We start from the raw sequence: 14,021 nt of genomic DNA, 5'->3' as shown, positions 1-14,021 counted from the left end.
GTCTCTTTGTCTAGGGGGAGATCAACTATTTCCCAAGTTTGGTTTTTGACCAAAGCATCCATGTTATATTGCATGGCTGTTTTCCACTCAGGTTTGGAGAGAGCCTCAGTAACATTCCTAGGTATAGACACAGAATCCAGGGAAGAAAGAAAAGCATAGTAGGAGGGTGATAAGGCACTGCAGGAAAGATGGTGTGAAATGTAGTGGGCTGTCCACTTTCCCTTCCCATTATGAAGTGCAATGGGAAGATCAAGGTCAGTGGGATCAGCTGCAATAATGGTGTTAGGGATAGAAACATTATCATCAGAAAACATAACAGGCTCAGGCTCAAGAGGAATACCTGGAACTGTATCTGTCGAATCTAGAATTTCAGAAGGACTGACAGAGAGTGGTGTGGGTTGAGGATGTGTGGAGTCATCCATCATCTGCCGACGCTGATATTTCTGTAAGGCTGCCCGTAGTGGCTTAGGTAATGAAAATGGAGGTGCAGGTGCTGGCTGAGCTGATGCAGATGTTGGTTGAATTGATGCAAATGCTGGCTGAACTGATGGAGGTGTTGGCTGAACTGATGGAGAGACCAAAGAAAAAGGAAGATGAACAAATTGTGAGTTCTCCTCCCCAAAAATCTCCCCCTGAGAAGAACCACTCGAGAAGAAGGTGGATTCAAAGAAGGTAACATCCATTGTGACAAATCTGCTCTTCGACACTGGGTCATAACAGTAACACCCCTTTTGGTTCTGAGCATACCCAAGAAAAACACATTTCTTGGCCTTAGGATCCAATTTCTTGTGATGAGGGCCAAGATGTGAACAAAGGAAACACACCCAAAAACCCTCAGAAGTATATGAAATATCTCCCCATCTGGAAAAAGTAGACTAAATGGCACCTTAAACCCCAAAGTCCGAGAAGGAATACAGTTAATCAAATGCACGGCTATAAGAACTGCATCTCCCCAGAACTGCACAGGAACTGAGGCACACACCATAAGACTCCTTGCCACCTCCACAATGTGTCTGTTTTTCTCTCAGCAACTCCATTCTGTTGTGGTGTATATGCACAACTGCTTTGATGAATTACCCCATGTTCTAGGAGATACGTGGTCAGGTCCTTCTAAAAGTACTCTCTGGCATTATCTGATCTAAAAACCTTAGTTCTCACTTCAAATTGTGTGAGAACCATCTGGTGGAACTATCGTACCAAGTTAGGAGCGTCATCACGTAATCTCATCAAATATATCCAAGAATATCGTGTATAATCATTCACAAACAAGAGAAAATAACGGAATCCTCCCATGGAAGGGATATGATATGGCCTCTTTACATTAGTGTGAACAATATTAAAAGCAAAGGTACTTCTTTTATTAGTTGGTTTAAAAGACTGTGTACAATGCTTTCCTAATTGACAACTCTCACACTCCAAAGTAGATAATTGAACAGACTCAAACAACTTTGGGAAAAGACATTTCAAAGAACTAAAAGAAAGGTGTCCCAAGTGATTGTGCTGGAGCATAATTTGGTTCGCTGACTCTGACCCACTACTACTGCTGCTGCTAACCTAATGGCCCTGATGTCTCGGAATCTCATCCAGAAGGTAGCTGATTGTGCCCACTCCAAATAATTTGTACCCTCAAGTTTTACTGTAGTAATGATCCTAGACCCAAAAATATCACTACTACCTCCAACACCCAGTCCCATAGTACCGGTCGATTTCATCTTGGCATTCCAACTCTCCATCTTACTTCAAACAGTTCAACAGTAAGAAAAAATAGATTGGAAACCTTCCAAAAACAATTTAATATCACACACACAGAAAAAACCCTTCCGGAAGAAGAAAAACCTAGTTGGAGAGAAATCTCTCTCCTCCCTACGCCTCCCAATAGAGAGAAGAGTGAATCGATCACTCCAGGAGGCTCAGAAAAATCCAGAAACCAAACCGCACTCTTTAGAAAATCAAAAGAAAGCTAACTATACCTGGCTGCCCAAGTCCAGATAAAAAACAAAGAGTCCAACTTTTCTGGGATTCTTCCCCGTACTCCAGTTCTTCCTGATTTTGATGCTGAACGGTAGATCACCTTCCTGATGACTAGACCCCACCAAAAAATTCAAGAACTGGGCAATCTACAGTAGATTGATCAACCCTTTATTACTTCATGCAGTCGGCTGATCTAGGGCTGCATGGGAATGCTTCTAGAAACCCTACCCGCCGCTTTGATACCAAGTAGAAAGCTTGCTGAATTAAAAAATGTGAAATAAATGGAGTTTCTTGAAGAAGGAAGGAAGAGAGAAGGAGAAGAAGAGAAGTTGAAAAGAAAGGATAGCAATCATCTGGCCGCCCCCTTCACTTATTATTTATACTAAAAATAATAGAGCTGTTCAAAGACAACTATGGCCTTATAGGGTGGCAAGACATAAAGCAGCATATATAGGACACAAAAACATAATAAAATTTGGACTCACATAACTACTGTGGTCCCCACCTCCTATCTAACAACTAACATAAAACATCTACTCATAAAAAACATCATAAAACTGATTAATCTTCAACAAGAGGCATACCTGGGTCTGTGTCAATCGAACCTGGAATCTCTGATGAGTCAATAGGGAGTGACGTGGGTTCCTCTGCTGTGGAATCAACCTCCTTGTACTATCGTAGGCGTTGTCATGTAAAACATTAAGAGGCAGGATACAATGGAGGTGGCAAAGTGGGTGGAGTAGGTGGGTTAGAAACTAGAGTGGACAAAGGAGCTAGAACAGGAGGTGGTATTAGATTGCTCACTTACTCCCCCAAAACACTCCCCTTGAGAAGAACCCTCTAAGAAAAAAGATGTGAACTCAAAAAATGTGACATCCATTGTAACATACCGACTCCCTGCATACCCAAGGAAGACACATTTCTTTGCCTTAGGGTCCAACTTTAAGTGGTGAGGACCAAGAACATGGACAAAGCATACACATCCAATTTCTAAACTTGCTCTGGTACCAAGTAGAAAAGTGTAGAAGATCTGTTTTGATATAAAACCTGTGTAGGAAAGAGAAAAAGAAAGAGAAGAGAAGGTTTATGCAGAGAAGAAAATAAGAGATAAATTGAAGGGAATGGGAGAAGCCCAAAAAGTAGGTCTGGCCGCCCCTTTCATTAGCTTATATACTCACAAATAAAACTGAAAACAAAGACAAGTACATTCTTAGTAAGTTGGTTACTTGTAAAGGATAAAAAATACTCTTAACTTAAACACAAACTAATGGACCTTGGGCCCAATAACTCCCTAATTCTGCTATGTAAATAAAAAACAAATGATATCAGCCCAAAACTCAACAAGGTAAAATTTTGGGAACACTTGTGGGTGGGGGATGTACCTCTGAAAGACCAATTCTCCTCTTATTCTCCCTCTCCCATTTCAAAGGGAAGTGTGTGTTTGATTTTTTGGTTCCTTCCGAGTCAAATTTTGGGTATGATTGGGATTTGGGTCTTAAAAGAGGCCTTAGGGAGTTTGAGGTGGGAACTATTGTGGACTTAATTCAGATTTTGAACGGGGTGGTTTTGATCCCTTAAAAAGGGACAGTATAATTTGGACTTTACCTTCCTCTACGGCTTTTTCTTGTGCTTCCTTCTTTAAGTCCTTGGCACAATAGACTAACATCTTCATTCAATCTTTTCCAGTCAAGGAAGTATGGGGTGAGCTGATTTCCCCAAGGATTGGAGCTTTTTGTTGGGAGGCATTCCTGGAAAGATGTAACACATGGTGCTTGTCCCCAAGCTAGTGCACCCTCTGCAAGGCTAATGGTTAAAGCTCCTAGCACTTACTAATTTCTTGCCCTTTTATTTCTGTTATATGGGAATGGTTCTTTTCTTTATTTGGTTGCAGGTGGACCCCTTCACCAAATATACGAAACTTGTTTGCTACTTCTTTCCTTAGATGGCATAAGGAGGTGTGTGAGGGCTGCCATCTTCTGGACTATTTGGGAAGAAAGAACCAAAGGAACTCTAAGACTTTGAAGATGAGGAAAGGAACAAAGAAGGTTTCATTGAGGTAATAATGGTTAGGGTGGTGCATTGGCTCAAGTCTTTGGATTTGTTTGCTAATGTCTCCAAAGGTATGCTGCTGAACAGCTGGGTGGAAGTGGCAAATTCTGCCCCTTTTTCATTAGTGGTCTGTCCTATGTGGTCTCCACCAGCCCAAGGGTTTATAAAACTAAATTTTTATGGCAGCAGTGAAGGCAATCCAGGACCCTCTGGTGTTGGCGGGGTGTTCAGAGATGAGAATGGAAAGGTGATTGCTCTGTTTTCCTGCCCCATTGGGAATGGAGACTCTCTCAGAGATGAGGTATGTGCCTTAATGGAAGGGTTAAGAAAGGCAAAGGAGCTGAATATCCATAGACTAATTGTTGAAAGAGACCCAAAGTTGGTTGTAATCTGGTTATAGAAGGATAGTGGACTGTGGAAATATGCAAATGAGAGAAGGGAGGCTAAATGGCTAACTATGGCGTTGGAGGTTCAGTTTTAGTGGGTGAAGAGGACTATAAATGCTTTTGCAGATACATTGGCAAAACAAGGGGTGGGAAGGGAACAATGGTTTTGGGCTTTATTGTAATCTTATTTTCTTTTTTTGGGAGAGTTAAGCCACTTTATCTCTTCTTGGAATGTTGTAATTATAATGTCCATTAATGAATTGGTTTCTGTTATTGATAGAAAAAATTATTGAATTCCTTTCTTGCCATATCATTCACACCAACTTTCCCCTTTTCCTTCTTGGGTTGAAAGATAGGTCAATATGCGTTGAGAGGTATACTGAACCTACAAACCCAAAAAATAGGTCAATATGCCTAATCGTTCATTTTAAAATGATTGGCATGGAAGCACTTTAAGCTGTTTTATTCCATTAATGCCATCCCCTATAATAAGTATATCATCAACATATGAGAGGAGAAATGTGATATATTCTCTTATTACCTTCTCTTCTACTTTCTTCTTTTTGTCGAATATTGAATTATTTTTTCTGTTTCCGTAATCCAAGTAATGTCTATGCTTTTAGCTTGAGGAGGAGTGTTGTTAGTCTTACTTTTTTTACATAATAATTCAAAAAAGGTATTGTTGTCTTTTTATCTGAATATGTAGGACAGTAGGAGTATTATTCTCTAATCTCACATTACAAAATTAATCTTTATTATTTATTTGATCTGAATCACAACTATTATCAGCCAAATATATTTGTACTAAATTTCATCAAACATCAGATAACCATGTACTATTTTCATGTCTGATATTGATATATTCAGCATATGCAAGTGGAACATTGCATTTTTATAATTCTTATGTTTGATATTCTCCTAGGATAATTTCTTATGTTTGATATTCTCCTAGGAAATGTTTGGCAAAGATGTGGCTGAAAATGAACAAGTTAGCGAAGATGAAGACTGGGGACCTGGTAGAAAAACACGTAGAGAAAAGGAGTCTGATGCGGTAGACACCCTAATGACCTTGTGTGAAAATGAGAATGCTTGTTCCAATGTTGTACCGATAGAAACAAAGGAGAAAAAGCACTCAGTTTCAAGAGATAAAAAACCACTTTTCAGGATTCCACCAAGTGCAGTTGAGGTAATTGGACTTCTTACTACACAATGTTGAAATACCTGTCAATTTAAGCCTCACAACACCGTGCTTATTAATCCATCTGCAATGTTGACTGAAAACCTCTTTATTTATTATGAAATTTTTATGCTTACCACATCTGCTAGTTATGTTTTTCCAATATGCTTTGGCAGAAACTTCGCCAAGTCTTCGCTGAAAATGAACTTCCTTCAAGAGCTGTTAAGGAAGATCTCTCAAATCAATTGGGTCTTGCATCTGAGAAGGTAATCTAGACTTATTAGAATTGCAAATATTGATCTAGAATTTGAATCTTGCTCAATATCCCACATGATTAATTGAAAAGATGTTTTACATCTCAGCTTGGGGATTGAACTAGGCAGGCTTGTTTGACCTGCGGGCAAGGGTAGTGTTAGAGTCGACTAAAGAGGATATTTTAGTCTTTTCCATCTAAGTAATGTGTTAGTTATATGCCTCCTACATATATAGGGGCATTTCTGTCTTTGTATACTTGTTTGCCAAATTTAAATATATGGTCGACTGGGTTAGACTCGAAGTCTTCTCAGTTTGACACTATTCTTCTTCTCTTCTTCTTCTTCTTCCTCTCTCCCTTCTCTCTCTTCTTTCTCTCTTCTCAGTCCAACTGAATACTAACATGGTATCAGAGCGCTACTGATAAGAGTCGATTACAGCTTTCTATTGATCTGCTCTCTTCCCTTTCTTCTTTTTTTTTTTTTTTTTTCTGGTGTGAGAAATCTGGGTTAGAAGACTGCGGCGAAACCCGGATTTCTACGGCAACCTCTAGGGTTTTGGTGGCTTGACTTCTGGTGACAGGGGACGAGTGCAACAGTTCGAGTGAACAGAATTTTTTTTTTTCGTTTGGACTGCTGCCACCATGCATGACAGCTGTGGTGGTCGAGTAGGTGCAGTCGTGGTGGTCTGAACCCTCTAATGAGCAGTTTCAAGAGGGATTCTCTGTGGTTTTAAGTCTGCCTGTTCGCAGTACAGTGGTGTTCAAAGTGGCCGAATGCATGCTAGGGCAAGTTCGTGGTGATTATAAGTGTGCCGGTGTGGTAGTTGAAGAACAGTAGTGCAGTGGTTGGAACTGATTTTTTGTTGTGTGATGGGCAGAATGGACTTCGTAGATTGAAATGGCATTGATGGGTGATGCGAGTGGTGACCAAAAATCGAGTGTGATGATCTCCTCTGATTTTTCAAGTGTCCAGATGACATCCATCAAACTCAATGGTGAAAGCTATGTTCCGTGGGCCAAGTCGGTGGAAGTGTTTCTGAAGGCTAAGAAGAAAGTGAAACATGTACGGGAGGAGAAACCTAGTGCTGAATCCCCGGGTTTTAGTGATTGGGAGCAAGAGGATACTCAAATCATGACGTGGTTGTAGAACAATATGGAGCCTAAAATCAGTGTTAGCTTCATGTTTTTAGATACAACAAGGGATATATGGGAACATGCCAAGAAACTCTATTCTGGACAAGACAACACTACAAGGGTTTATCAGCTTTATCAGGAATACTTCAGTTTGCAGCAGGGAAATCAGACCCTTGAAGAATATTATGCCAGTATAAAAAATCTTCGGAATGAACTTAATGTCTTATCATCCCTTAACTCTAGACATCAAAATTCAGCAGCGACAAAGGGTACAATTAGATGTTACATGGTTCTTGGTGGGACTGGAAGCAGAGTATGAACCTGTCAGAGCACAGATATTGGGAGGGTTTGCTCTCCCTACTCTAGAAGAAGTGTTTGCTTGTCTCTGTAGGATATCTCTTAGCCCCACAGAGAGTAACATACCTTTCGACAGATCATCACTTGTTGGCACTCGAGGTGGTTCTTATGGGCACAGAGGAGGTGGTCATACAGTTAAGGGGGGCCGTGATAACCCTATGGGTGGTCATAGTAGTGGAGGTCGTGATTCAGGGGGAGGTCGTGGCATAGGAAGGGGGAGCACTACTAGGAAATGCACACATTGTGGGAGAGAAGGACACACAATTAACTTCTGTTATGATTTGCATGGCTCACCATCCACATGGGCTAATCATGTAGTTGTTGGTGGTAATGAAGTCAGTGGTACTCAACTAGTTGATCCATCATCTTCTACAGTCACAACTACTTCTGGGAAGGAGATGATGAGTATTCCAAGAGAGGAGTATGAGAGATTTCTTCAGGCCACTTCACATCAGAACATTGCCACCCTTGCTTATTCAGGTATAACTTGCCTAGCATCCAAACCTTCACACTGGATAATTGATTCTGGAGCCTTTGATCACATGTCCAGGACTCCAGGTGTGTTTTCCTCCCTTTCTCCAACCTCTACATCAAATAATGCTACCCTTGCCAATGGATCTACTTCCCCCATTTACGGTGTTGGTAATGTTAACACAACATCTCTTTCTTTGTCTTCTGTTTTATACGTTCCCAAGTTTCCTTTTAATCTTATGTCTGTTAGTAAACTAACCAAATCCCTCAATTGTTCTATCACATTTTACCCACCCTTCCTCTTGTGTTTTTCAGGATCTAACGACGGTGAAGAAGATTGGTGGAGGGCATGAAGCTAGTGGATTGTATTATCTTGATGGTGGTGGCTCTACAGTTGCACTTCAAACCTCTTTGACTCCTCTTCAATGACATTGTAGACTCGGCCATCCATCTCTTAAAGCTCTCAAGCTTCTTGTTCTGTCTTTGAGTCATCTGTCGTCTTTGCAGTGTGAGTCGTTCCATTATGGGAAACACCATCGGGTTTCCTTCAGTACTAGAGTTGATAGTCGTATGTTGAGTCCTTTTGATTTAGTTCATTCAGATGTTTGGGGTCCAATCAGAATTGAGTCTTATAGTGGTTACACATATTTTGTTATCTTTGTTGATGACTATTCAAGAATGACATGACTTTATTTAATAAAAGAAAGAAGTGAATTATTTTTCATTTTCCAAAAGTTTCATGCTGAAGTGCGTATACAATTTGGTGTTTCACTTAAAATTCTTCATTCCGACAATGGCAGAGAGTATTTTCTTTCTTCATTTCAGTAATACTTGGAACAACATGGTATTATTCATCAGACATCTTGTGCCCACACCCCTCAGCAAAATGGGGTGGCTGAGAGGAAGAATCGACATCTACTTGAAACAACTCGGTCTCTTCTTCATCATATGAATGTTCATAAACGTTTCTGGAGTGATGCAGTACTTACTGCTTGTTTTCTCATTAATCGCATGCCTTCGTTCATTCTTGATGGTCGTTCTCCGTTCTTTATCTTATTTCCCACTTTGACACCATATCCCCCGACTCCCAGGATCTTCGAGTGTGTGTGCTTTGTTCAAAATCTTGGTCCTGGTCTAGACAAGTTGGATGCTTGCTCCATTAAATGTATCTTCCTAGGACCCAGAAAGGGTCTAAATGCTACAATCCGGTGCCGTACTTCTCTGGTTTTGATATCCCTCCTTCTCCTATAAAGGTTCCTCTTCCTCTTCTGGTTGATAATTCCATTCCGGTGGTTCCCATTATGCCTGAGTCTCCACCTTCCCCAATGCAGGAGCGTACCGAAAGACCACTAATCCATCAAGTGTATACTCATCGACAGAGACCAGCACCTCCACCACCTTCTACTCCGGCAGCAGATCCAGCTCTTTCCACAACCTAATTGCCTTTTGATCTTGACCTTCCTATTGCATTGCGGAAAGGTAAACGTAGTTGCACGCTACACCCCATATCCAATTATGTTTTTGTATCTCACCTTTCTGCTTCCCATCGCGAGTTTATTACCTTGTTATCCTCTGTATGCATATCTAAGGATGTTCAGGAGACTCTTACCTTACCAGGGTGGCAAAAATCTATGAAGAGGAACTCTCTGCTCTTCAGCACAATAGTAGAAATCTGCTGAATTAAAAAATATGAAAGAAAAGTAGTTTCTTGAAGAGAGAAGGAAGAGAGAAGGAGAAGAAGAGAAGAAGAGAAGAAGAGAAGTTGAAAAGAAAAGAGAGCAATAATCTTGAATTTCTTCTTGGAGAGCTTATTTTCTTAAAGATTCTTGAATTTCTTCTTCCCATAAGAGTCCAAATTATGGCTGCATTCATATAAAAGAAAGGCAATTACCCAAAGTATGACTGCCCTCATACACCTCCATAAAAGTTTCCCCTTTTTTTCTTGGTTGGATTAAAGAATGAAATGAAAAAAATGGTGATCATGTCACTTGGAGGAGACATCTAGCACTGAATAGGGCTAGGAACCACTCCCAAATACTAGAAGAGAAAGGACAGGAGATTAGCATTTCTCGGAAGGCTCCTACATAACCACTAGAATGGGTTCTTTTTTTTTTTTTTGAAGGATAAAAAAAAACTTTCATTAAAATAAAATAAGCATACATTACAAACCAATTGATTGTCAAGATGACACACCAAAAAACTAATACATCTAATCAGACTGTAAATGAATCCACATTACAGGTTTCAATTCAAGAACACTCCAGAAATTCTCTAACAAATCAGATCTGTTAACTTGGTCAAAATATAGAAGGACCAAAACCTATTATGTTACAAGTTTACCCACTGCTGTTACCATTAATTCGATGATCTTTGATTTATTCTCAATAATCTTATGTTCCTCTCATTCCATAGTTACCAGAAAACTGCAAAGGGAATGCAACTCCACATGATTTTGGCTTTCTTGCTTCCTCTAAGTCTTGGCCACTGCAAAGTTTCTCACATCCATGGAATACTTCATCAATCACAAAACCTGCAAAAACACCTATCACTAGCTCAAACAAATCCTTCTCCTATAGTTGTCTCCATAGTCTATAGGACCCTAGATACTTGGGGTTCTCATACAAACAAAATAGGCAAACAAGGGAAAACCAGGTCCGGCAGAAAAATAGATAGAGGAAAAGATTTCCAGAGTATTCTATAGGGTATAGAAAATTTTGGAACTGCTTTCTGTAGATTGAAAATATCGCATAAATCAAATACAATAAGTTTTATTGCTAAAAGGACCTCCATCGACCAGACCAGTGTTTTAAAAGGCGTGGGAGGTGTACGGCGGGAGGTGTACGTCTGAGGCATATACCAGAGGTGCTGACACCTCTGAGGCGTACGCCTCAGGGGCAAGAGGCATACGTCTCATATGTTTTTTTCATGAGGCGTGCTAGAGGCATACGCCTCATGTGCCTCATGCACACCTCATGTAAAAAGATAGAAAAAAATAAAGAAAAAATAAAAAAAAAGGAAAGGAAAGGAAAGAAAAGATAAGGGGAAAGAAAGCGGGCTGGGGACTAAACCCCCGGATCCCTTCAGCTGGGGGGCCCCCAGCCCCCCTTTTAACTAGTGATATGCATCTTCATTCTTCTTAATATACAAGATTTTTATTAAAAATAAAGAAAAATGAGATCCTCCTTCCTCTTCTCCCTCCTTCCTCCTCATCCCCCCTCCTCTTAAGTAGGCTTACGCCTCGTGTTCGGGAGGTTTATGCCTCTTACGTTCTGAACTATGCCTCACGCCTCACGTCACGCCTCTGCGTTTTAAAATATTTAACCATACAAGCCAGAAAACCCAAATCTATATTTCAATATTTTTCATTTATAAATTGCAAAAAGAAAAAAAAAACTGAAACAGCCTCTGATTAACAAACCACACCAAAGTTCACATAAATTCAAGGTGCACTGACCTGAGTCATTCCAAACTTTTGGTCATGGGCTGCTACTGTCCATATGGCTTGCTGGCACCATCTGGTGGTGTGCTTGTGTCAGCAGCTCCCCCTGTGGCCCTGTTAGACATGATCAAAAGGATATAAACTTTGGATCCTTGATTGTGCTTTGATATCAAGTAGAGGGATTCTCATGCCCCTCTATCACTAACTTATATATATTAAGATTTCAAACTACAATGATGCCCTTAATAGGCACCTAATTATCGGTCCAAGTACAATGACAACATTATCGTTATACATTTTTAATAGGTATTAAGAAAACTACCACTTCTATTGATCCAAACCATAAACTGCATGCCAATAGAGGAGAACCATTAGAAGATAAGGGATAATATTATAGATGACTCCTGTATTTATGCCTAAGTCATTCAGATACATATCATAAGTTTAGTTAGTATATGCATCAGATACAAGTAATTCATCTTAAGCAGCTAATATGATTCTTGATTGCTTAAATCTTACTCCAGGGAAAGGAATCTCATATGCTAGTCATAGTCACTTGAATTAGAGGTATTTACAGATGCAAATTAGGCTAGCTCTCATGATGATCAGTGTTCCACATCAGGATAATACACCTCTATGGGTGGCAATCTAGTGCCATGGAGTAGAAACAGTCAGTAGTAGCCAGGTCTACTGCTGAGGTCAAATATAGGGTGATAACTGCTCGAATTTCAGAGTAATTTCTTAGAAGGGGTTGCACCTTGTGCCTCTGCTAGGGTTTTTGTAACTCTTAACAGTTTCTGATAATAAAATTTTCAATCATTTATCAAAAAAAAAAATGCTCGAATTTCAGTGTTGTGGATTAAGATACTCCTTGGGGAGTTAGGCACTGAGTTTGATAAATTGATGAGGATATATTACGACAATAAAGTAACCAATAAAATTACACACAATCCACTCCAGCATGATAGGGCCAAGCATAAAAGAGTTGATCAATATTTTATACAAGAGAAGTTTTCCTTTGGACATATGTTGTTTTGTGAAAGTAAAAAAGGTCATATAGTAGATGTTTCTTATAAAAGGTTTACCTAAATCAAAGTTTGATGGATTATTTATCAAGCTGGACATGCTTAACATCTATGTTTAGCTTGATGGGTAGTGTTGAGATGTTTAGTTTGTACTTACTATGCTTATGTGAGGGTATTAGTGTCATTGTACATTATATTATAGGTAATAATGGATGGGCTGACTGCTGGAGTATTGATCCTTGCTCTCTCAAATACGTTCCTCTCTTCTCTCCCTTTATCATTATTTCTCTATCCTAATAAAGATAAAATCAATTACAACATGCCAAGTCCTTGAAAAAACTCATGTTAAACCTGTACAAACCTGATGCTTTATCTCATTCAAACACTTCAATGCTGCCTCAATTTTTTCCATAGTAAATTCCTCCTCTAAACCTTCTGGCTTAGTTTGGAAGAAATACAAATACAAATTTGTAGAGTGCAAAACCTTGTATTTTGTATTATTTTTATATATTTGTGCAGTACATATTTGTATTTGTACTCCTTCCAAACTGAGCCTCTGTGTCACTGTTTAGTCAATTGAGACAAATGCTACCAATTGCTACATGTCTGCAATGGACAACAGTGTATAAACTCATAGAAAAACTTCTTAGCACATATACAATACCATTCTGCCAAATCAGAAAATTTTCAACTGCTTTTTGCCTTGCAATACAGTTCCTTCTTCTTTTAGCTTTAGCATCACCATCATTAACATCTAAGTCTTTTCCCCACTTTGTGTGGTCATACACATGAATCCCGTTCTGTTTGGTTCCACACTCATTAGTAAATTGTGGGCCCTGAAAATCATTTCTTACTATTTCAACAATTATCCTTTTTGGTCTACCCCTAGCTCTTCTAGCTCCCTCAACTTGCCATAGGTCACGTCTTTATATTGGTGCTATAGATGGTCTTTCCTGTATGTGACGAAACCTTCTTAGTCTACCTTCCCTCATTTTATCACCTATTGGAGCCATTCTTATATTCCTCAAATAATTTCATCTCTAATCCTATGTTTTCTAGCTTTCCAATTCATCAATCTCAACACTTGCATTCCTGCCATGCTCTTTTTTTTATTTTCTTTGGAAATGTTGTTTCTTGACTGTCTAACCTTGAACCATGTTGTCCTAGATTTTTGCCTCCAAACACCTCCTCACTCTGAGCGACTTATTGAATGAAATAGTAGACGAATGGTAGAGAAAAGACGAGAAAAATGATAGAGGAGTCTTAGCCCTACAACAATCTCTATTGTATTTATATTCATTATAATCAGTTACAATTGCTAAAATACCCCTGAGGGCTAAACAAAAAAAAAGAAGAAAAAATGTTAACAAATTATACCTTACCTTTGCTAGAGTCAGATCGAGAGAGAGAGAGAGAGAGAGAGAGAGAGAGAGAGAGAGGATAATAGTTTGGTGGGTGTGTCAAAAAGTGATTGTCGACACCAAAGAGAATAATATTTATATTAAAAAGATAAAAAGACAAATTTGCCCTTAGTATACATAAGTTAGTTTACAAACCAAACTATTGTACAAGAAAGAATGTAAAAGTACAAAAGTAGCCCTTGGCTAATGTTGAAATAATTTAGTTATTTGTGTTAGAGTCTGTTTGGCTAGTTAAAGCGTTTTTTATTTCTGTTATGTCTGTTATTGTACTCACTTACAGCAGGGGCACAAGGGTCTTTTCCCTTCTTATTTCTGCCGCCCTATATAATATAATAAAA

At 39.3% G+C, this 14,021-nt stretch overlaps 1 protein-coding gene across 2 annotated transcripts in view; it reads left to right on the top strand.

Annotated features, from left to right (window-relative positions):
* The window catches only part of PRHA (pathogenesis related homeodomain protein A), a 58,842-nt gene that overhangs the window by 18,209 nt on the left and 26,612 nt on the right, over positions 1-14,021 (top strand). For both annotated transcript variants that reach the window (XM_010275242.2, XM_088892798.1), the window contains 2 exons: positions 5,359-5,592; positions 5,760-5,849. In XM_010275242.2, the coding sequence (XP_010273544.1) occupies positions 5,359-5,592; positions 5,760-5,849 (324 nt within the window). The remainder of the gene's footprint in view (positions 1-5,358; positions 5,593-5,759; positions 5,850-14,021) is intronic.

The sequence above is a fragment of the Nelumbo nucifera genome, chromosome 8 (assembly GCF_055504915.1).
Source record: "Nelumbo nucifera cultivar China Antique chromosome 8, China Antique-T2T, whole genome shotgun sequence".
NCBI classification, from domain to species: Eukaryota; Viridiplantae; Streptophyta; class Magnoliopsida; order Proteales; family Nelumbonaceae; genus Nelumbo; species Nelumbo nucifera.
This window is presented reverse-complemented; position numbering and strand designations above follow the sequence as displayed.